Source organism: Trichogramma pretiosum, unplaced genomic scaffold (genome assembly GCF_000599845.2).
Source record: "Trichogramma pretiosum strain Unisexual culture from Peru unplaced genomic scaffold, Tpre_2.0 scaffold34, whole genome shotgun sequence".
Taxonomy (NCBI): Eukaryota; Metazoa; Arthropoda; class Insecta; order Hymenoptera; family Trichogrammatidae; genus Trichogramma; species Trichogramma pretiosum.
In genome coordinates this window covers 909,256-936,296 of record NW_019641683.1, presented here as the reverse complement: position 1 = coordinate 936,296, position 27,041 = coordinate 909,256, and the positions used below count along the sequence as shown (strand labels likewise).

At 41.3% G+C, this 27,041-nt stretch overlaps 1 protein-coding gene across 1 annotated transcript in view; it reads right to left on the bottom strand.

The window, feature by feature from the left end:
* LOC106659935 (pyroglutamylated RFamide peptide receptor-like) overlaps nt 1–27,041 on the bottom strand; it is a 158,103-nt gene that overhangs the window by 17,315 nt on the left and 113,747 nt on the right. The window contains exons 7-8 of the mRNA XM_014382756.2: nt 16,335–16,438; nt 7,993–8,116 (exon numbers count right to left, since the gene is read on the bottom strand). Coding sequence (XP_014238242.1) covers nt 7,993–8,116; nt 16,335–16,438 — 228 coding nt within the window. The remainder of the gene's footprint in view (nt 1–7,992; nt 8,117–16,334; nt 16,439–27,041) is intronic.

Genomic DNA, 27,041 nt, shown 5'->3' with positions numbered 1-27,041 from the left:
CGGTTCAATTCCGAGTCAAAGCCAAATAAAATTTTTTTTAGTTAATACGAGTAGATGACAAAGAAGGGAAAGAAAATTTTCCTTTCTCTTTGAATTTTATAAGTACAAAAAAATAGCACAAACCTGAGCGAAAGTTAGATACATGTTGTCGAATTGAAGTTTTACTTGAAAATACGGCGAACGCACAAACCCTGTCTCTTTATACATCGAAGAGAAGACCCCTTTCCATCAAAATTAACTCCCACGTGTGAGGGAAGATACTGACGATCGCGACTTACAGGGAAGGGAAGGTAATAAAAAGCGAAATAATTAACAACATGACAGACGAACGCTAGACGAAACGGAAGCGAGAAACAGCGCGTAAGCACGTACAACGGCTAGGTCGACGGGTAAGGAGTAATACGTAGATCCACAAAACAAAAAAAATACATAAAACGTCACTCCAAAATCATTTCACAGAGACAATTCGCGCTTCTAGACTGACAAATGAGAGCAGCTCGAAGCGCGGATGATAGGATTAAGAAAAAAATCCGAGGGTCCATCGAAGGCATGGGAAGGAAATTATGTACGGTAGCGCACAAACGCATAATAAATTTAATTTGTACGATACTCTGTAAAGAAGAGACGCGCTCTTCTCCTATTTATAAGCGCATAGAGTACTCACACGTACGCATAAGGATACATAAAGAATGGGAAGGAAACACTCGCGCACAGTTGTATACGAAATAGAGCGGACATTCAAAAATCAGTAAGCCGCCAAACAGCTGCACGCCGCTAACGAGACCCTCCACCGATTCCAGCGCTGCCACGTGAGGGGCTGGGCAAATGGCCCACCCACGTGTTACCACTGCGGTCGGCCCCGCTACGAGGACGGCAATTTGCTCTTCGACCTGTTCGACTGAGCGCGGACTAAAAGGATGAATAAAGGCGAGTCAAGTGTTAAACAAGTAAATCATAATATTATAATCCGACCTCTCTTTCCTAATAATGTTAAGTGCCTTAAGCAAAAGTGTTTCCTTTTTATAAAAATAAGGTTAGTTATAAGCAAAATTCTTTCAATGTTCTACAAAATGATGTAAATGATAAGCAAAAAATGCTTTCAATGTTTTTAAAAAAATAATGTTAAACAAAAAAAAAAAAAAACTCTTTTGATCTTTGTACGTAAGAAAATATGTAAAATTCTCTCGATGTTCTTTTCAAACGGAATGACAAAAATAATATTGTAATAAGCGAAAACACTCCCACGACCCCGTTAGATAGTAAGAAAATTGTAATCGACGACGCCTAAATAAAGAATCCTCGTAGCATAATCTGACTATTATTTAAAAGAAAAAAAAATGTATACAACCAAGTAGATTAAGAAAAAAAAAAAACACGCCACGATCAGGAGCTCGTGATTTGTTAAAGGCGAGGGAGGTGTAATGACCCAGTCACAAGGGTCATAGCATCCCTACCAGTAGATAAAACACCGGGGCAGCAAACCAGCCCGGTGCAACACCAAGTCCCGAACGGGCATGCTAGTGTACGGCCGCACATGTACACCGCGGCACGTAATTGTGTGAGTGCGCATACAGATAAGAGCAACGAACGTCAGTGCGCGCCTGCACACGTACACCGCGGCGCGCACTGGTGTAAGTGCGCCCACGGACAGAGCCGTGAACGCTAGTGTGCGACTGCACACGTACACCGCAGCGCGCACTGGTGTGAGTGCGCACACGGACAGAGCCGTGAACGTTAGTGTGCGACTGCACACGTACAAGTCGAAATTTATGATGCCTCCGTTACCGGGAATTCGATAGGGTAACCGGCTCGGGCAATTCGCAGAAAAATCGGATGTTGGCAAAAATCAGGTCACAACTTGCGAGCGAAGAAACTAAGGGGACGGCTCTAGCATTCGCCTAAGATTCCCAGAAACGACGGATGGGAAAAAACGCGCAGCCCGCAAGCTCTAGAGAACACATAAAGTTCACGGCGACCCTCTCTCAGACAAAGAGGGTACGGCAGCAACAAACAGTATATAAACCGAGATTCAGAGAGTCTCGGGGCCCAGTGTTCATTCTCGGTTCGAGGCGTATACATCGACGCTCGTCGGTTCGGTATTCACGTACTTCTTTACTTCTCGAGTCAAAGTTCGCAGTTTACTTGAAAGCCAGCCTGTTGCTCGGCTCCGACCAGATAAAATCAGTGCGAGTTAGTTATTCGAAAAGTACGCGAGCCCGTCCAGCTGCAACCACCGACGCTGCCCAGCACGCCGACGCCGTGCCGGCTTCATCGACACCGAGAACACCCTCATCGACACCGAGGACAACCTCGTCGACGCCGATCACCCTCACCGACGCCGCACCAGCCAAGGCCAGACCGTCACGGGCCCGCCCTACAACAGCCACCACACCGACGCCTTCAGTCGCCGCACCGAACGTCTCCGCCGAAGATAAGAACACCGGTACATAGTAAGCAACATTTATGTAACTAAGATTAAGGTTAAATAAACAGTCTTGTGTGTATGAATCCAAGTCCCTGTGTTATTCATTTCTCCACCACGCCCCACACAAGAGACATAGAGTCGAGTCATTAGCTTTCAGTCAGCTGGCATATTTTATTAATAATAAATAGATGGTCAAACAAGCCATCACAAGATTTCCCACGCTTCTTTACTATCGCACGATAAAACATCGTATACCACGGACTTGACGGACATTTTTTTCCAATTTACATACGATAAAAAAGGACTGAAATAAAAGCCTGTTCGCCATCGAATTTTTTTTTTACAACAGTGTATCGTGCCCAGTACAAATTCCTCAGAAATCAAAAAAATATGGGTTAAAATAATACTTTTTTACAAAACCGTGCGCACGTATGTCACCGATCTTGACGCGCTTTTAGTATGTTATAGTACATGGTAAAAAGGTCCCAAAAAAAAAATGTTAAGATCCCCTCCCCCCTCCTGCCCCCACTTCCGGTATAAACGCCCATTTTCGATCTATATATTTTCTGAGGACATGAAGCAGGTAAAAAATCTGAAAACATTCATAAAAATACTTTTCCACAATCCAAACCACTTTGAATTTTTTCAGATTTTTTGAGTGCTTCAGGCCTTCAGATAAAATCATTGAAAATTTCAAAAATCGAGATACGGCGGTATGCGCCGATGTAGTACTCGGAATTTTTTCAGTTTTTTATTGCATTGAAAAACATAACCTCAATTTTTTTCAGATTTTTTCAGATGACCTAGCGCACCTTTTGAAGCCAAAAACTGCTTTTTTTAACGAAAATAATTTTTTAGGACAGTACGGAGCCTCGAAAAATCTGAAAAAAATTTTTTCTTGTTTTTTTCATCAAAATACATAATCTCAAATTTTTTCAGATTTTTTAATTGAAGACGATGGCTTCTTGGGCCGGAAAATGCTATTTTTAACAAAAAATGGTTCCTAGAACCCGATGGTTCCGGTGAACAAATTTGAAAATAAATTTTTTGAATTCCTTGTCAAATTTTAATAAATGTTGACCTTTTCAAAAGTTCGATTGAAGCTTCCTAGCTCATTTTAGAGCATCACAAAGATTAGTGCAAAATATCTGAAGACGTTTCTGAAGACATTAGGGAATGATAAAACTCGTTTGATTAAAAATGAGCTAGGAAGCTTTAATCGAACTTTTGAAAAGGTCAAAATTTATTGAAATTTGACAAGGAATTCAAAAAAATTATTTTCAAATTTTTTCACCGGAACCATCGGGTTCTAGGAACCATTTTTTGTTAAAAATAGCATTTTTCGGCCCTAGAAGCCATCGTCTTCAATTAAAATATCTGAAAAAATTTGAGATTATGTATTTTGATGAACAAAATAAGTGAAAAAAAATTTCAGGCTTTGTATTGCATCGTAGCGCCGTGTATAAATTTTCAATGATTTTATCTGAAGGCCTGAAGCATTCAAAAAATCTGAAAAAATTCAAGGTTGTTTGGATTGTGGAAAAGTATTTTTATGAATTTTTTCAGATTTTTTACCTGCTTTATGTCCTCAGTAAAAATATAGATCGAAAATGGACGTTTATACCGGAAGTGGGGGGTAGGAGGAGGGAGAGGATCTAAACATTTTTTTTGGGACCTTTTTACCATGTACTATAACATACCAAAAGCGCGTCAAGATCGGTGACATACGTGCGCACGGTTTTGTAAAAAAGTATTATTTTGACCCATATTTTTTTGATTTCTGAGGAATTTGTACTGGGCACGATACACTGTTGTAAAAAAAAAATTCGATGGCGAACAGGCTTTTATTTCAGTCCTTTTTTATCGTATGTAAATTGGAAAAAAATGTCCGTCAAGTCCGTGGTATACAATGTTTTATCGTGCGATAGTAAAGAAGCATGGGAAATCTGATAAGGTTCTGAGTATGATTGTATATTGAATTTCGAGCTTTTGTACCTTTGTACTTTAGGGGGTGATACGTGTAATTATAAAAAATTCAAAATGTAATAGAGAAACTATACATTTTTTACGATTCCTTCCAGTTATCTTAAACGTTCATCGAATTTCCGTTTGATGAAAATAAATATAAATAAAAAAAGGTTTGCAATAAATTAATATTCTATAGGAACTGAATCATGAATGAGTTATTTCTTATCATGTTTATCAGAGTTGTTATTTCAAACAGATAAGCGGTTTTACAGATTTTCTTTATCTTGAGATTTTGGCGTGAGATATCAATTGAGATCTCAATTGAGATTTTTCAGCAGGGATTGCTTCCGCCCGACGCATGCACGGCCTGTACTGCTCCTGGGGCCACCGATGGTTAGCATGATCAAAGCCTTCTCGCTGGCCGCTCTGAGGTGATCGTTGAATGTCAACCTCGCTTCCAGTTGTAGGCCCAGGTAGCAGATACAAGGAGAGGAGGCGATGAAGCAGTCACCTACTTCAATGGTGATGGTCTCCAACCTCCTCTTCCTTGATAATAGCAGGGGCAAGATGGTGTCATACATTACGTTCCGCAAGATTGGGCCGAGGACCGAGTCCTGTAGAACGCCGGCCGTGATGCTGCAGGACTCCGGACCATCATCGTTGTCATATTCCAGCACTCTGGCTTGGAAGTAGCTGTAGATGATCTTCTGCAAGTACTCGGGCGTGCGGATTCGCTAGAGCGCGGCGAGGATGTTGTTCCACCACGCCGAGTTGAACGCGTTTTGAATGTTGAGGGTGATGACGGCGCAATACTTGCGGCTGCTTCTCGCACCTCCGACCGCCTCACGGACCGCAGCGGTGACGGACTCGATGGCGTCGATGGTCGATCTTTCTCTCCGAAATCCGTGCTGGTGATCCAAGAGTACATCCGGAGCCTCCGTGTACTCCTCCAAGCATCTACATATAATACTCTCAAGGATCTTGCCCGCGGTGTCGAGCATACACAGCGGACGGTAAGATGAAGGGGCATCAGGCGGCCTGCCCGGCTTCGGCAGCAGCACAAGCCTTTGCTTCTTCCACGGGCTCGGGAAGACACCACCGCTCAGGCATGCCAAGAACACCCGCAAGAAGACATCCAGGCGCAAGGCGACGGTGAGCTTAAGAGCCCTGTTTGGTACACCATCACGTCCGGGTGCTGCACCATCCCGGATCCTGATGCAGGCTCCTCAAAGCTCCTCAAGGGTGACGCCAGGGATAACGACGCCGGCCGCTCCCGCTGGAGGGCGGATCAGCGCCTCTGTCATTCTCGGGAACAGAGCGGCGACTGTTTGTCGCACCAGAGATGGCTCTCGTAGAGGAGTCGTCCTGGGGCCCCTCAGGCGTAACATGACCGTCCCGTATGGCCAGCTCCACACGTCCCGATCGACCTCGTCGCAAAGTGCGCTCCAGCAGTGGCGCTTGCTCTCCTTGATGGCAGCGCGCAGTCGGCCTCTCGTGATGGCGAAATCGGCGAGTCGAGCATCCTCCACGGCCCGTCCCCGCGCTCTTTGGGCAAGTCTTCGTGCTCACAAGCACTGCCAACGGAGAGCGGCGATCTCATCCGCCCACCAGTAGACGGGCTCGTGACGGCGGTGGTGCCCTCCTCCACTGGACATCGACGCGCTGTAGGCTCCGGTGATGGCGTCGATGAGGGCAGCCGCCATGTCCTTAGGCATTATACAAGTTTTTATTAGTAGTTGATTGACATGGAGGATTACCCTTATAAAAAAGTCAGCCCATGGGATCAAACTAAGGATACTAAGCTTCATGATTAGTTACTAGAAAGCCACAAAAAATTTTTGGTCGAAATGGTAACCCGCACCTTGAGTGGTCTCCTTGTAAGTTTGATCCCACCCCCTCCCCAATTAGTTATTTTTCACCAGTTTAAATACCAAGAGACCCTACTTTTGACTTATATTTCCACGCATTATTTTCATATTAAAACATTGTCAAATTAATGTAAAAATACCTTGTGTTATGGAATTTTTATCGCTCTTTTCAAATATAGCGTCAGATTTACGATTTATGACTGTTATACTGTTTTTAAAATACATGTGTTTAAACAAAAAAAACGTGGGTTTTGAACATTTGTTTGCAAAATGATCGTATTTTTCACCACGATTACGCATTAGGATCGGGTTAAAACTCTGGATCTGAAGGCATAAACGCCTATACCAAAAGTTGGCGGCGTTGGTTTATTCAGATTGCAGATGGTAGCCATCAAAACAGCTAATTGTAGCCGAAAATGTAAAAAAAGCTTTAGTATTTTGTTACTCGGTAAGAATAGACTCTACAAAAACATATTATAGAACAAAAAGTGTTTAAATTTGATCAAGAAACACACGAGAGTTATTGGATGATTTTGGAAATTTTTTGATACGTTTTTTTTTAAATTTCCAAAACCATCAAAAAATTCGCGCGTGTTCTTTGATCAATTTGAAGCACTTTTTGTTCCATAACATTTTTTCGTAGAGTTCATTGCTAGTGAGTAAAAAAACCTCAAAGCATTATCGGCTAAAAGACGATATGGCACATGTTATAAGTACATACGATACGAGAACATACAAGTACTTACGATCATTTAGAACAATTATTAAGGAGGCTCCCTTACCCTAAGTCACAGGAATGAGACATGACTTTTTTTAGAGACGAAATCACGCTGAATCTCATGGAATGTTTTTTTTGGGGGGTAACCAGGCAAAATTTCAAGATATTTTAATCCTAAGTTGGAACTTTTTGAGTACCCGTCAAAAGGCTCTTATGGCGGACGGCGTCAATTTTATTTTTGAAGAATGATTATTAACAAAAAATAGAAAGTTCCCCATATAAGACTATAAAGGGACGAAAGAGAAATCTTTCTCGTCGTACCTTCAAGAGTATAGGTAATTAGGGAAAAAATCAAGATTCTCGCATTAAAGAGGAAAAAATAACGTTCTTTTTGACGTTTTTGTGAATCTCAGGCTGCACAGTGCGTACTAGCTTCAACTTGACTAGTTAGTTCGGTGTGGGAGCCTCCAGAGACAGAACGAGAGTCTCACAAACTATAGAAACACTGAGAAGGCCTGAACTGAGAAACAGAAATATTTGAAAAAAACCTGTGAGGTATGACAGTCTTTTTAAAAGCTTATGGATGTCAGAAGTGCATGCCCCTAAAACTCATCTTCGGCCTGTGAATGTGAAAAGGTTTTGCAGTGAAGCAATGAAAAAAAAAAATTAAATCTCTAGATCAAAGTAAAGTCCCGAAGCTTATCGAGATACTCATAGATCAGAAAATTTTAGGAAGATGATGAGTTTTTGGAATCAAAAGAAATTACCAGGATTAGATTCAAAGGTATAAAGCATATTAATTTTTTGAGTTTAAGGTGTATGTGTCTCTTAATAAGTGACGTAGTAGGAGTTTACTTTTTGCCAATGCTGGTATTTTTCATATATTCTTATATTTGTTCGTCACTGAATATTAAAATTACTTATTTTTAGATAATTAAAAATAATTTTTAGAGAATTAAAAAAATTACTTATTTTTAGATAATAAAGATATCATATTCATCAAATCAAGTTACCTATTACTCCAAAATCTAATAACAACCGTAGAAGATGATACGGAAGCCAACATAGAGCAAAAAGAATTGCTAGAAGCAATAAAATCCATGCGAGTCGTCTTCTCTCGCGAACAATTCGAGTGCCCTGCAAATGAAAAATATGAAATGTCTGTATTTGATAATAAGTGTTGATAAATTATAATGATTGTCAGCAAAAATGTGAAAATACTAAATTTGATTATTATAAAAATTAGATATGCAAATTTTACGTTCCTTTTACAGAGAAATAAATTTTTTTTTATAATTGTTATAATTATTAGTAAATTTATTTGAATAATGCTTCTATATGATAAAATAATAGTCTTGATAGTAGTATGCGTTGTATAGCCGAGTGTTTGCTCGGAAGATGAGTTTGCACCGCAGAAAGCGCATTATTAGTCGTAAGATTATCACTAGAGAGTGCTCGGGCGTAGGTCGGGTTTGGGCCTATTCAAAACTCGGGTACATCCTCAAAGTTCGAGTAACCCTAAATATCTCGGGGAAGCCCGGAAAACTCGGATAATCGAAAAAATTTGAATTAGCCCATCAATTTTTGTGTAGAATAAATTAAAAAAATTTTATTATAAAACATAACTGCTGAGCTCTTGAAGCGACAGCTATGTTCATATTTTGGACAAATAAAATTTTGGCAACTTTTGGCTATTTAATCGCATTCTTTCAGCATCATAAATAGGTAAAGTTTTCAATAAGGATACATTTTTTTTTTGTTGAAAATACACTTTCAAACACAGAAGCTAAAGCAAAAGCAAAAAACTGGAATAAAATTTGGATGAATTTTATTTAAATCAACTCATGTTTCGTTTACAATGGGTCAGGCAATCGGGAAAAATGTCAGGTAGCCCGATTTTTCGGGTACCAAGTGTTACCTTGAAGGAGCTCTGTAGAAAATTTAGGAAGATAAAGAAGCAACCAGCACGCTGCCCAGAAGGAATACTAAACGCAGTCCTCAATTTCGCCGTCGCTACGCGCCCCATCTTCTTCCAGGCGTTCACGATGTACTTGAGATACAGCATTTTCCCGTGGTACTGAAAGTGTCAGAGGTTCGTTCTGTTGCCGAAACCAGTAAAAACGGCTGACGAGCCGACCTTATTCCGGCCAACCCGCGTGGAAATAAAATTGTGGTAATTTATTTCTACGACGTATTTCATAATAAATAAAGATAGGTTAGTTGAAAGTGGCAGTTCGAGGGCGTCGTACAGCGTTCGCAAGGCCAGAAAAAAGGAGAAGATGAAGGTTAGTTGGAAAAAATGTATATTATGATTATTCATTCTATTTCCACATTTTGCTATATATTCTGTTTTCAATATAAAAACGCACTTCAAATTTTTAACATTAATTAATGCGCATTTGTTGATGAGTTCACAACTGTGTAACAATTTATTACTAAACCAATTTTCAAAAAATAATTGGTTAAAGATGAGCAGAAAGCTGTCATAAATTCATGATGATCATTCCCAACTTTCACACCAAGGAATGATCATAATAAATTCAAGTTCTTAGACTACAAAAAAACAATTATTAATATTCTTGTGATGAATATAAAAATCACAAAATTACTTGTTCCAAGTACGTAAAATATATCTGTAATGATCGATTAGAATATGTACTAGTTAAATATTATGTAATATTAACAATATGTGAATGCAAAAAAAATGTAAGTGTATTGGAGAATGTGATTGTCTTATCAGAAAGTTCAGCATTACAAAAAATGTTATAGAAAATAAGCACCATAAAATTAAAAAATCTTACATCTTCAGTTGTGAACTAACAAATGAATGCGTATGAATTGATGTCAGACATTTAAAATGAGGTTGTTTTTATTTTGAAAAAGATAAATAATCTTATATGTACTCGGAGAGAAAAATATTAAAATGATTCCAAAACGCTACGCATAGACATATTCCGTACTACGCTTCATGTAATATTTCCATGCGTATCCCTGGAATTTGCATGGTACAAGATCTTGCGATTGACCGCGTATGTTACCGCCGTCCGCTCCGCCCCTACTGAAAATTGTCATGTGAGATCTCATGTGAGAGTCTAAAATTTGACCGTAACGAAATTTCTCACGTGAAATCTGACGTGAGAATCTGAAAAATCCTCAGCAATAAAAATTTGAGATGTACAATCAAATCTTCTTTATATAAAGATTTCGTTACGGTCAAATTTTACCCTGCTGAAAAAAATCACCTGAAAAATCACGCCAAAATGTCAGCTGATTTTGTTGAAATTTGGAAATCACTGGAATCACTGCGGCCATTTCGAAAGACAAAATAAGATTTTATTTTTTTTTATGTTAATTTTATAATTTTTTTGACTTCATGAGAAAGTTAGGATGGATTTATGAAGGATAGTTAGAATCAAATAAGTTCAACCATATAATTTATAAATAATATATTTTTATATTTCCATTTATTTATTTTTATATATTAATTTTTATTTTGTATGTTTATAGATTTATTTATTACATATTACATATTAATGTTGATAGTTTAAAATAAAAATTGAAACAAAGTATTTACTCTTGAAGAATACATTAAGAAATGAAAATCCTGAAAATGTCAACTTTCTAGGTCCATCCCTTATAGATCTACAGGGTCTCAAAGTTGAAATTTGATTTTTCAAATTTTATTGTGATTTCCTGGGGTAAATATGAAAGAATTTATGAAACATGATTTTCAATGTAAAATTTTATGAGGAGTTCAAATTTTTTGTCAAAAATCATATTCATAAGCTTGTGCTCCATTAAAAAGTGAAAATAGCATAAAAATCAAAAATACATGTGTTCGTCTCCATCGGTTAGACCAATATTATAATACCTGTGGTGGAAAGGCATAACGACTTAAGTCCATTTTTTTGGAAATCGATATTATGATGAAAAACACCTATATTTAGTGTCTACTTTAAGGTACAAAGGTCAGAATAGACGAATTTAGCTTCTATCGTTAGTTTCAGCATTGTGCATAACGACTTAAGTTCATTTCGTGAAAATTGGGGAAAGGCAAAACGACTTAAGTCCACCTTTGTGAGCTCCAAAATCTTATAGAGAGTCTACTTTGATTTGAAAATGAAAGAAAATGATATTCAAACATATAAATAGCTCTCACATTCTTCGAATATTGTGAATTTCACTATACAATTGGTACATTTAATACGCGAGGGGTCATTTTCGCGATTTTCAGTTTGGCCTTTTTTCGTTGCAAGACTTGAGATCTGACACTAGTATAACGTTAAATTAGCTATTTTATCAATATAAAATCATTAAATAAGGTTATGATCACAAACTACGCGAAATTATCGATACTGAAAAAAGTGTGACTGCCAAAAGTGGACTTAAGTGCAAAGCGTGGAAAGGCAAAACGACTTAAGTCCATATTTTTTGCTCCGTATCATCGCTATGATGCGATTCCCGGTCATTTCCCCGAATCCATTTCCCCGAATGCCATTTCCCCGAATGCCATTTCCCCGAATGATAATTTCCCCGACGTCTTTTTCCCCGAAAGCACAACCCCCGAATTTTTTTTTTTAATTTCATTTTATTGTTTTATATTACAATACATAATTAATCTAGAGAAATGTTTTCGCGTATCAAGTGCAAGTAATCGAGCACACGTGGTAAACCATACGTGTCGTAAGTTTCGACCAAAGCTTTTAAACGATGTTGTGCATTATTTGCGGCTTCACTTAGTATACGCGCTCTTATATCTGCTGCCTTAACTTTTTCACGATTTGGAGGATGCCGATGCTCAGACTCTTTGGGACTTTTCATAATGATCAGCTGGCCTTGATCATTATATGCAGTGATAGCTCTCGCTTTACATTCCTTGTCTCGTACCTTTTGGCAGTCCCAATACGTTCTTTCCTTGCGATCGTACGATTTATAATAAAGATATCCGCTGATATCTAATCTTCTAAGACTGATTAATTTAAAGTCTATGTTTTAAAAGCGAAATTTAGAGGAAAGTTGGAGGAACTAAATCTAGACTACGCATAGGAAACGAAATTTAGAGGCTAATTGTTCATTAACAATTGAGAAAAAAAGATCGATATATCGATATATGCTACATGCAGGGTTGTATATTCGGGGAAATATATATTCGGGGAAATGTATATTCGGGGAAATGGCATCGGGGAAAGCGTCTTCGGGGATTTCTTTTTTCGGGGGAATGGTATTCGGGGGAATGGATTCGGGGGAATGGGCGGTTACCCTATGATGCGCCTTTCAATTTCATAAGTACATAGGTCAAAAGCTACCTCATAGTAGCTTAAAACATCATAGGTTCAGACCTCAACTCGTCCGCGTCTAGTTAGGCTGGCACAATCAACTTAAAACGCGTTTTTCTCGAAAACACGAAAAATGGACTTAAGTCGTATGATTATGCCTTTCCACCACAAATATGTTCATCGGTACATCAAAATACAACTTCTGATAAATTTTCTAATGATCAAAACGTATAAGAAGTTGAATTTTGGTGTATCAATGAACATATTACAATATTAGCTTAATCTGCGGAGATGAACAAATTTATTTTTTGACTCTTATGGTGTTTTCATTTTATAATGGAGCAAAAGATTATAAAGTTCGTGCACTGAATCTTTTGTGTCTAGAATTTTTTACTCTATTTTTCGGGTACTGGAGGCCAGCTCATTAGGGTGGTTTGTAAGCCGCACCTTATTTTTGATGCCATTGTAATACCAGGCATTTCGAGAATGTCAGCTGTATACAGTAGATAGAGCGTAAGGCCCAAAATGTTACCTTGTGAAATTCCTGTACTTATAGTAAACCAGCTCGATAACTCTTCATTGTACTTGAGGGGGGGGGGGGTATAGTATTTTTCGCAAAAATTTTCGATATTTTTTATTGTCTTATTCGATTCTATATATATTCAAGAGTATTCAGTTAAAATTGTAAGCCAACCGGAGCAAAATTAACCAAGATATGACCATTTTAATACACATGCAAAAAGGTAGGAGGACTGGACTTCAAAATCTTTAAACGCGTTTCCTGAATAATAGCATTTTCAAAGACGGTGTATATCCTATCTCAAAACTTATTTACCGATCTTTATGAAATTTTACACCGTTATTTATTAACTATTTTACTAGGTAGTGACGTCGAGATATTTTCATTTTTGCGAAAATTTTCATTTTTTTTCAACAATTTTCTGAAAAAAAGTGCATTTTTTCGTTTTTTTCCTATTTTCTCAACTTCAAAGTCGCGCTAAATTTTCAAATATGAAAATATTTTAAAAAACTCGACGTCAGTACCTTCAGAATCCTCTGAACTAAAAAAAAATGTTATTGGGCTTGTTTCTGATGATTCTGCGAGGAGTTATCGCGTACACCGCATTTTTCGACGTGTTTTCTTTAAACCGATGGCACAGGCTCATTTTTCAATATTTTTCAACAAAAATTGAGCTGAATACTCTTGAAGTGATGCTTTTTAGTGTACAAATCGATATTACTACATTTTCATTACTAGATTGCAAAAAATAAATCTCAAAACTGAGCACAAATAACTAAAAATTAACTATACCCCCCCCCCCCCCCTTAATGCGGAAGGCTCTGTCACTCAGGTACGACTGCTGCACCATGTACAAGCCCCTGGGTAATGTTTTTTTCAGTTTTTGCAGCAACCCAGCGTGCCACACCTTGTCCAAAGTCTATGCTACATCCAAGAAAACTGCGGAACAGTAGCTCCTGTTTTTCAGTGCTCTCTGAATTGTGACGGTGATAAGGTTCACTTGTTTGATTTTAGAATGTTGACTTCTGAAGCCAAATTGATGATCCGGGACTAATTTTTTGATTGTATAAATAGATTCAGTCTGTCTAAGATGATTTTTTCTGAGACTTAAGAGAAGATTGGCAAGTTGTTGATTGGTCTATAGGACGTTACCAGTTCAATGCTCTTTCCTGGTTTGGGGATGAGAATAATCTGCGCCGATTTCCACTGAGAAGGAAAGTAGTGCAGACAGAGGCACGCATTCAATACAATATTAAGGAATCTTATTGCTATGGGAGGAAGCTATTTGATTATTTTTCCCGCGACGTTGTAATGTACTGAGGCTTTTTCTTTTTTATATTTTTTATTATGTGCAATACCTGCTTTAGTGTTGCCGCTTGTATATTGTAGTTGCACTGTGGGTAGTGCAGGAGTTCCACCTCCGATCTTTCGAAGATCTCTTTATCATTGCACTGAGTAAAAAAATTCATTGATTCAATGAAACGTTTAATTGAATACAATCTATGAAATAATTCATTCATCCAACAAAATATTTAATTGTTTTCATGAAACTTTGGTAAAAACAATTAAATATTTTGTTGAATGAAATAAAAAAAGATTATTTCAATGAAATTATTTCATAGATTGTATTCAATTAAACGTTTCATTGAATCAATGAATTTTTTTTCTCAGTGTGGGTTTGAAGACTTCAGCAAGGGGGATTGCATAAGTTCTGGCCTTTTTTGCATCTGTTCTTGCCTAGTCGGATTTTTCCGATGCACTAAGGTTTTGGAGGTAAAGTGCGATGGTAGCCTTTTTCTCCAGAACAAGCATCTCTTTTAATTCCCTAATAGCCTTATTGTCTCTGTTTGTCGTAAGGTGATCTTGAATTTCTCTAAGTTGTCCTGAGTTTTCTTTTTTGTTCGATTTTGAGTTTGATATTATTTGAAATATGAATTGGATTCGGTTGGACTTTAACTGTTGTGGTGCTGTGGTTTATTGCACTCTCAATACTATTATAAAGCATTTCTAGTCCGGTTTCAATATCTGCCGTTGTTTTTAGAGGAATATTACACGTTATTTGATTACTTCTGTGCTCTTGAAATTTTACCCAGTCGATTTTTCGTGATGATTTTTTATTTATTAGTATCTGCGAGTGGTAGTTTATAAGGATTAGCAAGTGGTCAGATGATAGGTCCAGACCCGTGTTTGCTGTGTGGTGGTAATTAGACGATTGGCGGAGGTTAAAATATGAAACGTCGATGTGGTTGAAGAAACAGAGCTTTACTTTTTTACACACAAGAATAAGAGAGCAGAAAATAGATTAAATAAATAACACACAAACAAAAACGTAAAAAACGGAGCAGCAGCGAAGCTTGTCTCAAAGCAAAACAAAAGCAAGATCGGAGTCGCTCGCTGCTTGCGCCCCACTGCACCGGTGGATGCGACCTGAAGTTAAATAAGACGCTGCATCGCTCTTCCTCAACTGCATTGACGTGACCACTGTGCAATGTTTTTTATTAATTTCCCTTTGCTATTGAAAAATCAATTAAATCTGGCAATTTTCTTCTGTTAGAAATTAAATAGAAAAGTAGTTTTCTCGTATTATACACGTACGGGTTTTCCATTTAATTTAATGTAAATCAACACTCGGCTTGTGGCACGGGTATTTTTCACTAATATAAGCTAAAATTTTCTCTTGTTCTCTGATAAGAAAATTCACTCAAAACTCAGTCTAAAATTTGAAGCTATACATGACCTAGAAAAATCTTGAATTAAGAATACAGGAGTCCCTCGTTATACGCGGGTCGAGTCTTGTTATCGGCGGATGGAAGATCGTGATTTTTTTCTCGGACGTATCTATATTCAGTTTGAATGTGGTTAGTGTAGACGCGTAAATCGAAATTGTCAATTAACCTAAATTTGTTGAAAATTTATTAATTTATTTAAGTATGGCTTCTTCTAAAACTCCGTCGAAAACTGCCTCAAAAACCACCGGCAGATCAGAATAATGATGCACCTGAACCGATTTTTGATTCAAAACTGATTGTCGAAGTTATGGATCTAGTTATTCGAGCAGGTGAATTAGCAATGACTCATGATCCAATAATGACGCGTAGCTCGACTTTCAAACACTACTGTGATTTAGCTGCCCAAATTTATGAAGAAATGCACAAATATATTTTGAGACGAGCAAAGCAGAAAAAATTAACCGATTACTTTAAAAATTAAACATAGAATTGCATATATGTGTTGTAAATATAAATAAACATATATGAATAAATAAACTACTCAACAAATACGTTTATTTGTAGGTAAAATGTACATATAAACGAGCTTTCTCGAGGTTGAGGATCGTAACCCTCTCTTTTCCATAAGACTAAGGTCTTATTATCCGCGGTTTTGTTATACGCGGTACTTTTGAGGAACGTAACCCCATCCCTCGTATAACGAGGGACTCCTGTATCTCAAAATTGTTTTCAAATTAAAATTTTAAAATCAACCCTAAATTTGTTAAAGTAAATCTAGCTAGGTTCTAGTTAAAAATGCAGTAAGATATTAAATAACTTTATATTCATACCTGTTGATAACTTATACTTCTTTCTGCATTTCCACAATCAAAAGGAGGTCTTCGCGTACACAGTGTACGACCCATCAGTGAGTAAGAAAAGATGACAACAAGCCCTGAAAACATTTCATAGCACTAATGTACATTTTTTTGATAATTATAGGTTAAATAGTTGCTGAGGCTATTTTCACCTGTTCTTTATTAACTGAATAGACTTTTCTACGACCATTTACAGTTTGTTATTGTATCCACTAAAAATTATTGCAAAAATTATCGAGTAGAAGTTTTTATTCATTTTAAAAGTGCAGTTTAAGGGGGGGGGGGGGGGTCCTGGCCTTAAAAAAGTTTGAATTTCTCAAAATGACATTTTTCAAATCGGTGAGAAAAGTCACTCAGAAAGTATACTACCGATCCTTTTGTAATTTTGCACAGTTCTTTATTAATCCTGCAGGTACTGACGTCGAGATATTTCGATTATTCCGAAAATTTTTTTGTTAATAACAAATTTTCCGAAAAAAAAGGTCGATTTTTCATGTCTGGACGCTATTTTAACTTTTTTTTAACTTCAAAATTACGTCAAAATTCGAAAAATCACTATAAATAAAAAAACTCTACGTCAGTACCTGATAAAACTCATACACTAATGAGGTAATTTTGCATTTTCAGATTCAGATGATTCTGAGAAAAGTTACGTGTCTCACCAGATTTTTCACAAATTTTCTGTAGATTTTCTTTCGAAAGCCTAAAAATGAATATTTTTTTATGAAATTTTCACAAAATACTCTCGAAGTCATGTACATTCACAAATATATTTTAGATATTAATTTTTTTTTTACTAGTCAAAAAATACTTCAAAAAATGGAAAAAAAATCGATAAATCAGCACCATACTTCCCCTTAGTGATCTTATAGAATCTGATATCAGAATTATTAAAACAGTCGACAATAAAAATATATAAGTGGTTAAGAAAAACGACATTTTTTGAAAAAAAATGCTCAAGTACAATCCGGTCCACAAGCTACGGTTTTTAAATAGATCCGGCTTTCTTTGGCCACTGCGGGAATAGGCGAGATCCCGGGGTCTCGAGGATGTCGCGAGTAGGACCTGGTGCAGGGGAAAAGAAATAGTCACCTGATTCCAATAGGTTATGCTTTTATTATTAAGATGTGACTTGGCGCTCGGCCGGATCAAGAGTGAGGCTACAACAGCTTGCTCCCGCTCTCTCTGCGCCGTCTCGCGGCGCGCTGCTCAGAGAGAAGAGGGGAGTATCCCCACAGTACTATGGGGTGTTGAAAAAAAATTTTGGTTGCACATGTTGCAAGAGCAACCAAAATTTTACAATGTTTAACATAAGAAAATGAACAAAATCTTAAAAAACTCATCTTAAAACTAAGAACTTACGCATTGGCTTACCAAGTAATAATACCGGAGCTTTAAAGCTGAACTTTAACAATTATTAAATTAACTTACAAAGTACTAATACAAGAGCTTAACAGCTGAACACCGCTTTCCGCGGTTTGAAATTTTCAAACACGTTTTCCGGGAAATTTGGTATGTGGAATTAACTCAAATTTTTACCAGCTATTCATAGCAACAAAGTGAAGTTTCCCATAGAGCCGTTTTTCAATTTTCGATTTGGAAAAAAAGATATAAATTAAACAAATTTTTCGACTTTGTAGGTTTAAAATGTGGGGCACAGACCTCCTTAAGAGGGAGGTATGGTGCTGATTTAATCAATTTTTTTCATGTTTTGAAGTATTTTTTGACTAGTAAAAAAAAATTTATTTGAAAAATATACACTGCCCTTCAATCAATTTTGCCATACCTAAGTAAAAAATGAGTAAACTTCAAAACGTCCTAACTCAGTCAATAAAAGTCGTATCAGATTTTGAATCGACCATTTAAAAGGTCTTTTTAAGCCCTTTCTAATCATATAAATAAGTATTAGGATTATTCATTTATTCACTTATCGTCGTTAACAATTAACAAGTCGAAAAAAAAGGTTTTCTGGTCTTTGCTATTTCAGCTGTCAGTTTATTAAGAAGACTTTTAGAAACATTCTGAGCCCATCAATTAGTAGGTTTTGTAAAGACTTTTAAATCCTTTTTTTAAAAAGGGTCTTACGTGCATTCCTCGCAAAGATACGATGGTTTAACTATAGAGCAATAATTGTTTTCAATTTTCAAATTATTTTTCATTTATATGTACACGGCTTTGTAAATGAGGTAGTAAAGCATTTTAGTTCCAAAAAATGTTTGTTATTTTATGTTGAATAAGAATTAGTTGTTATGGATCAGATTCTTAAAATATTCATGGTTTTGATTCATCTAAATTTTAGAATTTAAAAAAATATTGGGGGTCAGTAAACGGCCATATCTTTGCGAATAAGGCCCGTACCTTTTTTAAAAAAAGGATTTAAAGGTTTTGGCAAAAACTACAAATTGATGGGCTTAGAATGTTTCTACGAGTCTTCTTACTAAACTGACAGCAGAAATAGTAAAGACAAGCGTGCCGTATACTATTTTTCTTGATCCCCGGTCGAAAGTACGGGTCAGTCAATCAATTTTTAGATTTTCAACAAAAATGTTAGCTGAAAATTCAGAGCTTTGTTTCCTTTCTTTGTTGATGCCCGCCCGGACATTTGCGGCACGAGCGCAGCGAGTGTCGCTGGTCAGGGGGCGGGTATCGAAAACAACAAATACATATTCTGTATATATTATATGATTATTTACTATTAAATTGATTTTTTAATATTAATTATGATTCTTTATTCGGATCGGCCGCGCCCGTAATATCGGACGATGTCGACCTAACTCATTAACAGTGCTAAGACAGGCCATAAAGGTAGTAGCAAACTATAGTAGGCAAACCTCAGCTTCGCTTCGGTCGCTTATTTCACGTACCCTGGGACTTTTCTGTTTTTCCCGGCCTAGGGCAGTGATATACTATGTGACGATGTCACTGGGCGGTATTTGACGCAAATTACGCGAGCTGTAATGTGTGGATGCATGAGCGAGTTGCGCGACCGAGAAGTATGGTAAGGTAGGGAAAGTGAGTATCACTCGAGCGCGTTCGGGGTTCAGGGCAAAGAAAGAACCAAGTTAACCTCGGACGCGCTTCTCGGACACGCGCACTGAAGAGTAGATCGATCCATGCGAATCGAGCGCCTCGCGTTCGATACGTCGTTGATCTGCGCGACAGTGCACACAGAAGGAATTCGCAATCAGGCCGAGAGAGACGACAGAGGTGTGGCAGCGGTGATCGTTGAGTTGTCGTGGAGAAGTTGTGTGGCAGCAGTTGATCGTGGTGAAGAAGCTGTACGTGCAGTGGAAGTTAGAGTGTCGTGTCCGTGGAGAGGCTGTGTTCAAGCCTGGAGTTCAGTGCGACGAGAGAAGGGTTGCGACGTGACGAGGCGATCGTGAGGCTCGGAAGGCAGCGAGCCAGGCAATCTGCTGTACAGCGACCTTCTCTTCAATCGTCGGAGGCATCTCCGAGGCGAGGCAAGCACCCTTGGACCGGGCAGACCACGAGGACGGAGCAGCTGGGGGACAGCGGGAGACGACATCGAGAAGCGAAGGCCGAGGCATAAGAGCGAAGATAAGGCCGTAAATTGTAATAAACTTGGTCGGTCGCGAGGATGCGAGAGAGTGTGTGAGATTGCGTAGTGTGAATATATGAGTGGAAATTAAGAAGAGTTTCGCCGTAGAATCGTTGTGTATTAGTCGTTGAAATCAGAGTAATTGTAGCGAGTACCTTGGACATTCGAGACGTGGTTCGAGTCCACGTGTCGCGTTTCAGGCCGGCGCGTGGCCATTTTTGCGAAGCGGTACTTCCGCCTTGGACGCTCCTGTGAGAGTAAGCGAGACAGCGCGTTTCGTCTTGGTCGTGTGTGACCAAATCGCGCGTCTGCTAGCGCGAGCAGAGCGAAGGCGTCGACCGTATTTCGGAGAAACGAGCCGATTGCGCGCAGTGCAAGTACGCGGCACTTAACTGGGACTCGCATCGGACTAGCGTTGTAATCCGCGCGTTTTCCCCTTGGACTCGCGTATGACCAACTATGTCCGAGGCATGATACGATGTTAGCGAGGAAATAAGATACGAGATAGCGAGACAAAGCGCGAATGAAGTGATGGTTGTATTGATGAGAGTTTAGAGTTGAATTAAATAAAGAAACGAGACTTTGTGTGCAAAAGTACATTCGTTACATTATACAGTTTTTTCGCGAACCCTTCTCACTTATTTTCAGCTTGGACTGCCGACGCTCGCGGCGCACTTGGTGGCAGCTCGACCCCTTGTGAGGAAAGACTCAAAGATAGGCTAACCGGAGCCTCAGTAAGAAATAATTAGACTCCAGGCCGAGCATGGGCTAGTACCCAAAACCTTGCACATCACAACTATTACAACACGATACAAAAAGGCATAAGTTTTTAATTACTCCGTGGATCCTAAAATAAGTATTTGAAGCTTCTTGCGACATAAAAATCCTACAAAAGAAGCCAAACCACTTCTCGCTACGTATCTCCGTTTAAAAGTTACACTGGTTCCATACTGTTACGGCCCGGCCGCGAGTTCTGTTATAGCTCGCGCTGCTAAGCGTAGTCGGCGGTACACGGAACGGAGTTGGGCGTGTCCGCGGAGCGTCGATAAGGCAGGGAGTCGGCGAGTTCCATTCCCGATGAACGCGATGAATCGCGAAGGAGGTGCACGTACCGATCTTCGTATCAGGTCGAAGGAGGAGCCACGATGAACAGCAACTTGGTTGTTGGTGAGGTCCGACGTTGCCTCAACTCTTACAAGGAGGGCTTACGTCGGGAGAGGTCACGTCGACGGAGTACCGCAGCCTTGCGGATACTCGTCGCTGCACGTGCTCTGCTCGTTCAAGACGCAAGCGGAGCTTGCAAGGCGGGTCATTGACTCGTAAGTCGCGAGACTCGGAAGCGCGACTCTTTACTCTCAGCGGTCTCGCTCGCGACAGGGGTCAAAAGGACATCCGCCCAAGTTGACACCGGAACACGAGGTCGACTGAGGAGAGGGCAGAGGGGTTACCGGCACTTGTACGCCGGAGGTTGGCACCGGGATATTCTCCCGAGTGCGGCACGACGGCGACGAGCGACTGTGGTATCCTCGTTCGAAAAGCTGCACGGTTTGGCAGCGTAGACGACTATGTTCGATTAGCGCGAAAGTGATTAAGTCCAATTAATTAAAATGCAACTATGTTCCGCTATCGCGTCCGCGACTATGTTCGAATAACGCGCCAGCGGCTAAGTGTCGTTAATGCGACAGCGACTAAGTGTCATTAATGCGCCAAAGACTAAGTATCATTAATGCGTCAGCGAATAAGTGTCATTAATGCGCCAACGACTAAGTGTCGTTAATGCGTCAGCGACTAAGTGTCATTAATGCGCCAACGACTAAGTATCATTAATGTGTCTGCGGCTAAGTGTCATTAATGCGCGAACGACTAAGTATCATTAATGCGTCTGCGGCTAAGTTCGAATTTCGACTCTCTGCTAACAGAATAACGCCGGGATATCCTCCGTACGCTAGACTAAGTCCAAGAGTCAAAAATTGCACACAAAGCTGAGAGCGAATGTTGCTAGGCAGAGACTGCGAAGCGTAATGCAACGCGGCTCCGAAAATTCGCTCCTTTTATACCGGAGTCCCGGCTGAGCTGGAGGGTAGGTAGAGGAGGGAGCGGAGTCGGCGGCTGATCAGACCGCTGGCCGCTGCGTTGCTCCGGAGTAGGAGGGGGAAAGCACGTCGCAGTTGCGACTGTTTTACGCACGACTGACTCGCTCGTCGATCTGTCGGCTCGCCTAATCGAAGGCAACTTGTCCAACAAGCACTCGTCGGGAAATCCCGCGACCTCTCGGCATATAAGCCCAACAGAAATACCGGTCGAACTCGACCTGCACGAACTCGCCCACACTCGGACGCGTGCCTTCGTCGAACTCCGACTTTACGGCCAACAAGCCTATCTATAGTGCAGGCGCACTTACTCGTCGGTAACAGAGACCCTCGCAATAGTGCCTTGCGAGACCGACAGGCGTCGCTGCCAGTGAAGGTGGGATTGCGACTAGCGCAGATGCCGAGCTCATCACAGCTCCATCCCTATAAACAATTTTGATCCACTGGATCAAAATTTGACAAAACAACAAAATAAATATCCATGTTAGAAATAACAAATTGCATAGCAGCGAATTAGAATATAATTATTTTTATTAAAAAATTGCTTAAACCTAATTACAAAATCGCGCAACGGCGCTTAAAACTAAAAATAAAAATAAAAATAACTTAAAGGTACCAGCGCGCGTAGGTGAACATGAATGCCGCGCAGCGGCGCTAAACAAAACAAAATGAGCGTTAAAAATGCAGCGCGCGTAACATAAATAAAATAACAGCGCGTGATCTTCGTGCAAATGATGCGCAACGGCGCTCCAACTAATGATTTTACGCGCGGAAAAATGGCGCTTACCTTAAGACTACATGCGCAACGGCGCCGAACAAAATAAACATAAAAACAACAAATTGCAAGCGCGAGGATACGTCGAGTGTTTTCGCGCAGCGGCGCTTCGCAACATAAACAATAAGGCGAACGTCGCGCGGTCGGTCCGCCGAGCAATTCTCGGAATTTGGACGGCGCGGCGAAACATCAGACGGGGAGAGGCGACTATGCACCCTTGAACTGGCCAGCTGGCTTCTCTCCCCCTTTCTCCGTCTTCTTAACGCTGAATTTGCGGAGGGCTGCTCTCGAGAATTCTTCTTGAGGTAATGGCGTCCTGGTTGAGCACAATCACCCTGGTGCAGGCGTCGCAGTGCCGGGCGCCTACCACGCACCATACGGCGAAGTGACAGCCCGGGCAGGTCCCACACTGCTCGCGCAAGGCGCCCTTCAGGCCCGTCTTATGCACGAGGACCTCGCGCAAACCAGGGTAATGTTTGACATTCTCGAAGCAGCATACGCCTCTTCAAGCACCTGTTGGCAGTATAAATGCCCATAGCAGCGCGTGATCGCAGTCGTTGACTAGCGGGAAGACTGGACGAAACCCGTCAAACAAGTGGAGGAGGAGCTGCCTGTCCCGCATCGGGATGTCTTCCATTCGGCCGAGCGCGCGTTCTCCCTCCAGGAAACGCGGGTTCAGCTGCCTCAGCAGCAACATCCTGTTGAGGTGTAGGCTGCCGACTCTCCACTCGATTGCTTCCTCCGGCATCTCGATCGGCGCCTGCTGCTGCTGCTCAACACGGCGCAACCAGGCGACGACGTCGGCCTGTGCTGGTAGCCGATCGACCGCAACTCCTCTGTTGACCTCTGGGTCGGGCGACGCGGGCGCTGCTGCTGCATGTGGCACGTTGATGCTCTCGCCGCGGCCGCTGTCTGCAGCGGAGCTGCCGGCTTCGCTCGAGTCCTCAGCGGAAACACTGCTGTGCACACTCGAACGCGATACTTGGTCGTACGACGCCGCGGGGGCATTTTCGTCTGGAGTAGGAGGAATAGGAGCCTCGATCGCGAGTTGCATCCCTTGTAAACCGTTGTTCTGTCGCTCCAAAGCGTAATCGCGCTCGGAGTCGCTCTCCGGGGTCGTCGGGCGTAAAATAAAAAATACTCTCCCGATCTCGTGCTCAACGTCGTCGTTGCTGTACGAGGCCGAACTATTTACCGGGTTCCGCGACAGTGCGTCGGCGTTCGCGTTTTTCCTTCCGGGTTCGTGGATCATTTCGTAATCGAAATCATGGAGTCGCTCTCTCCATCGCGCTAAACGAGACGTAGGGCTTTTTAGATTATGCAGCCATAACAAGGGTTTATGATCGGTAACGATTTGAAATTTTCGCCCGTATAGGTAAGGGCGAAATTGTTGTACTGCGTTTACAATACCGAGCAATTCCTTTTCGATCGTTGAATAATTTACTTCCGCATCGGAGAGGCTTCGCGACGTGTAAGCGATCGGTAAGTCGCTGCCTATTTTTCCTTGGCTTAAAATACCGCCTATCGCGAAATCTGATGCGTCGGTGGTGACGATAAAGGGACGATTAAAATCCGGGTATTGTAGTAAGGGTGCCGAGCTTAATATTGGTTTAATCTCCCCGAACGCTTCATCTTGTGCATTCGTCCAGTCCCAGGGGATATCCGCCTTCAACAGGCCCGTGAGGGGCTTCGCGATTTTCGCGAAATCCTTTACGAATCTGCGATAGTATCCTGCCAGGCCCAGAAATTGTTTAATGTTCTTGCGGTTTTTTGGTCGCGGGAAATTCGATACCGCGGATATTTTACTCGGATCGGGTTCTACTTCCTTTTCGGATATAATGTGACCAAGATAAGTGACTGTAGTTTTCAAAAAGTGACATTTGTCAGACCGCACCGTGAGGTTTGCCGACTTGAGCCTGCCCATGAGTCGAAACATTTTCTCCTTGTGTTCTTGAATGGAATTCGCGTAGACGACTATATCGTCCATATATATAAAAAGCTCGATACCTTGTAGCCCGGTCAGTACCTTGTCCATTAACGCTTGAAAAGTTCCCGGTGAGCCTTTTAATCCGAGGGCCATACGGCGAAACTGCAGGTGGTGAAAGGGGGTTGAAAACGCAGTCTTGTGCGCGTCCGCGGGGTCTATCGGTACTTGGTAAAAGCCCGACTGAAGGTCGAGCGTAGAAAAGTATTTGCTCTTGCCTAGCTGATCTAATATCTCGGTTATTTGCGGAAGTGGGTAAGCTGACGCGATCGTTTTTTCGTTAAGCGCGCGGAAATCGATTACCAAACGCCACTTCTTTACTCCGTCCGGCCCTGCTTTTTTCGGCACGATCCATAGTGGAGAGTTATACGGAGACTCTGATTCTTCCACTATGTCGTTATCAATGAGTTCTTGCACGTGCTTTCGCATCTCGTCGCGTAGGTGTGGGGGGTGGCGATACTGTTTTATGTTGATCGGTATGTCGTCGGTCGTGACAATGCGATGGGCCCCGCTGTCTGTGAGACTTAATTTGTCAAGCGGTAAATGAAATTGAAAAGGGAATTTGGAAACTATTTCTCTTACGCTTTTCATCTCTTCCGCGTTTAGTCCCTCCAAGGCGAGTGATTGCATTATTTTATCTACTCGATCGGCTGGCGATGCGGAGTTCGCCTCGCTGCTGACCGGTCGAGCTATTCGCACCGCTTTCTTATCAACGGTATCAAAGGCCATAAGCGCGACGGGCGCCATAGTGAGTTCCACGTCCTCCACGGTCGCGTTAATGAAAAAGAGTTTCGCTTCGTTGCTCGCGTTCGTTACCAGGCACTCGCCCGCGAAAATGCCCGGGCCTGCATCGATTCGGGGTACATATCCGTTACTTGCTGAGTTCGGTTGTAGTTTTACTGCAACTAGCGTTTTAGTTCGAGCAGGCAAAAACAGCGTGTCATAATTTATGAACGGTATTTTCGATATGTCCGCGTTATTAATTACGAGTTCGTTCTCCTTGAAGCTCAGTACCGCCTGCTGCTCGCGGAGGAATTCCATCCCCAGGATACCGTCGAAGCTTATCGGGAAATTGTCGTCTACGATGTTGACTAGACATTTCGCGCCACCGAGGGTAATGTTTGTCCTGCCTTGCGTCGCGACTATGCCGTCACTGATACCGTACAAGGTGTAAAGTTTCTGCGTATCGATGTGTGCGCTTTCTGATACGCGACTAATCTTTAAAAGGTTTAAATCCGAGCCCGTGTCTACGAGGAACGTTACAATCGCGTTTTTTAATTCTGGGCATCTGATTGATATGATTGGGGGGTCGTTTTGTCCTGCGGCGGTAATTGCCACGATTGCTTTGTGGTGGATGCGTCGTCGGACTTCGGACGAGTCACTCCCGCATCCGTCGCGTGACTCGGCTTGGAGTTTAAATTTTCCGCTTGTTCGCGTTTCCAACAGCGTGCATACACGTGGCCCTCTCTCTTGCAGTAATTGCAATACCGAGGCTTCTGTTGATCGCGAGGGCCTGACGGGCCTGACGGGCAAGCGCGAGCAAAATGACCCGGTTGCTTGCACTTGAAGCATAATCTTGGTGCTTCTACCTTTTCCTCGGAAGCTATCGCGTGCACGCGCGTCGGTGGGTCTTTGTTCGCTAACAGTAACGATCTCCGAATTGTCAGGTCTGCTTCTACCTCTCCCGCCGCCCGAATGGCTTCATCAAGAGTCGCGAGATTAATGTTTACTACCATCCTATGATGGACGTCTTCGGTGAGGCCGTTGACGTAGCATTTAATTGCGCTTTTATGCGTAGCTTGAATTAGGTTCCGTTGCGTCACGTCATCATCGAACGACGTCTTAATTACATCGCTAGCGCGCCTTACCAAATTAGCCAGTCTCTTGCCAAAATCGTTAACGGACTCTCCCTTTTTCTGATACGCGTGAGCTAGTTCCGATTGCAGTTGCTCCAATCTATCACTGGGCTCGAACATACTTTTTAGTTCGGTCAATAAATCGGAGAGAGTACCGGTCGTATTACATTGCACGCGAGTGCGAGCGTCGCCTGCGAGACGCGAACGTACAAGTACAAAGAAGTGCTTATGATCTAGAGGATTAACGAGTTCCGCCGCGACCGTGCATTCCTCAACAAATCGATTCACATTCATATTGTAACCGTCAAACTCAGGAATAAGCTTTATCGCTTCGGTAATCCTTAAAAATCGCGAATTATCAATCACGCCGTCATCGTCGTCGGCTCTCGAGGGGGTAGATCCTCGAGCTTTTGTCT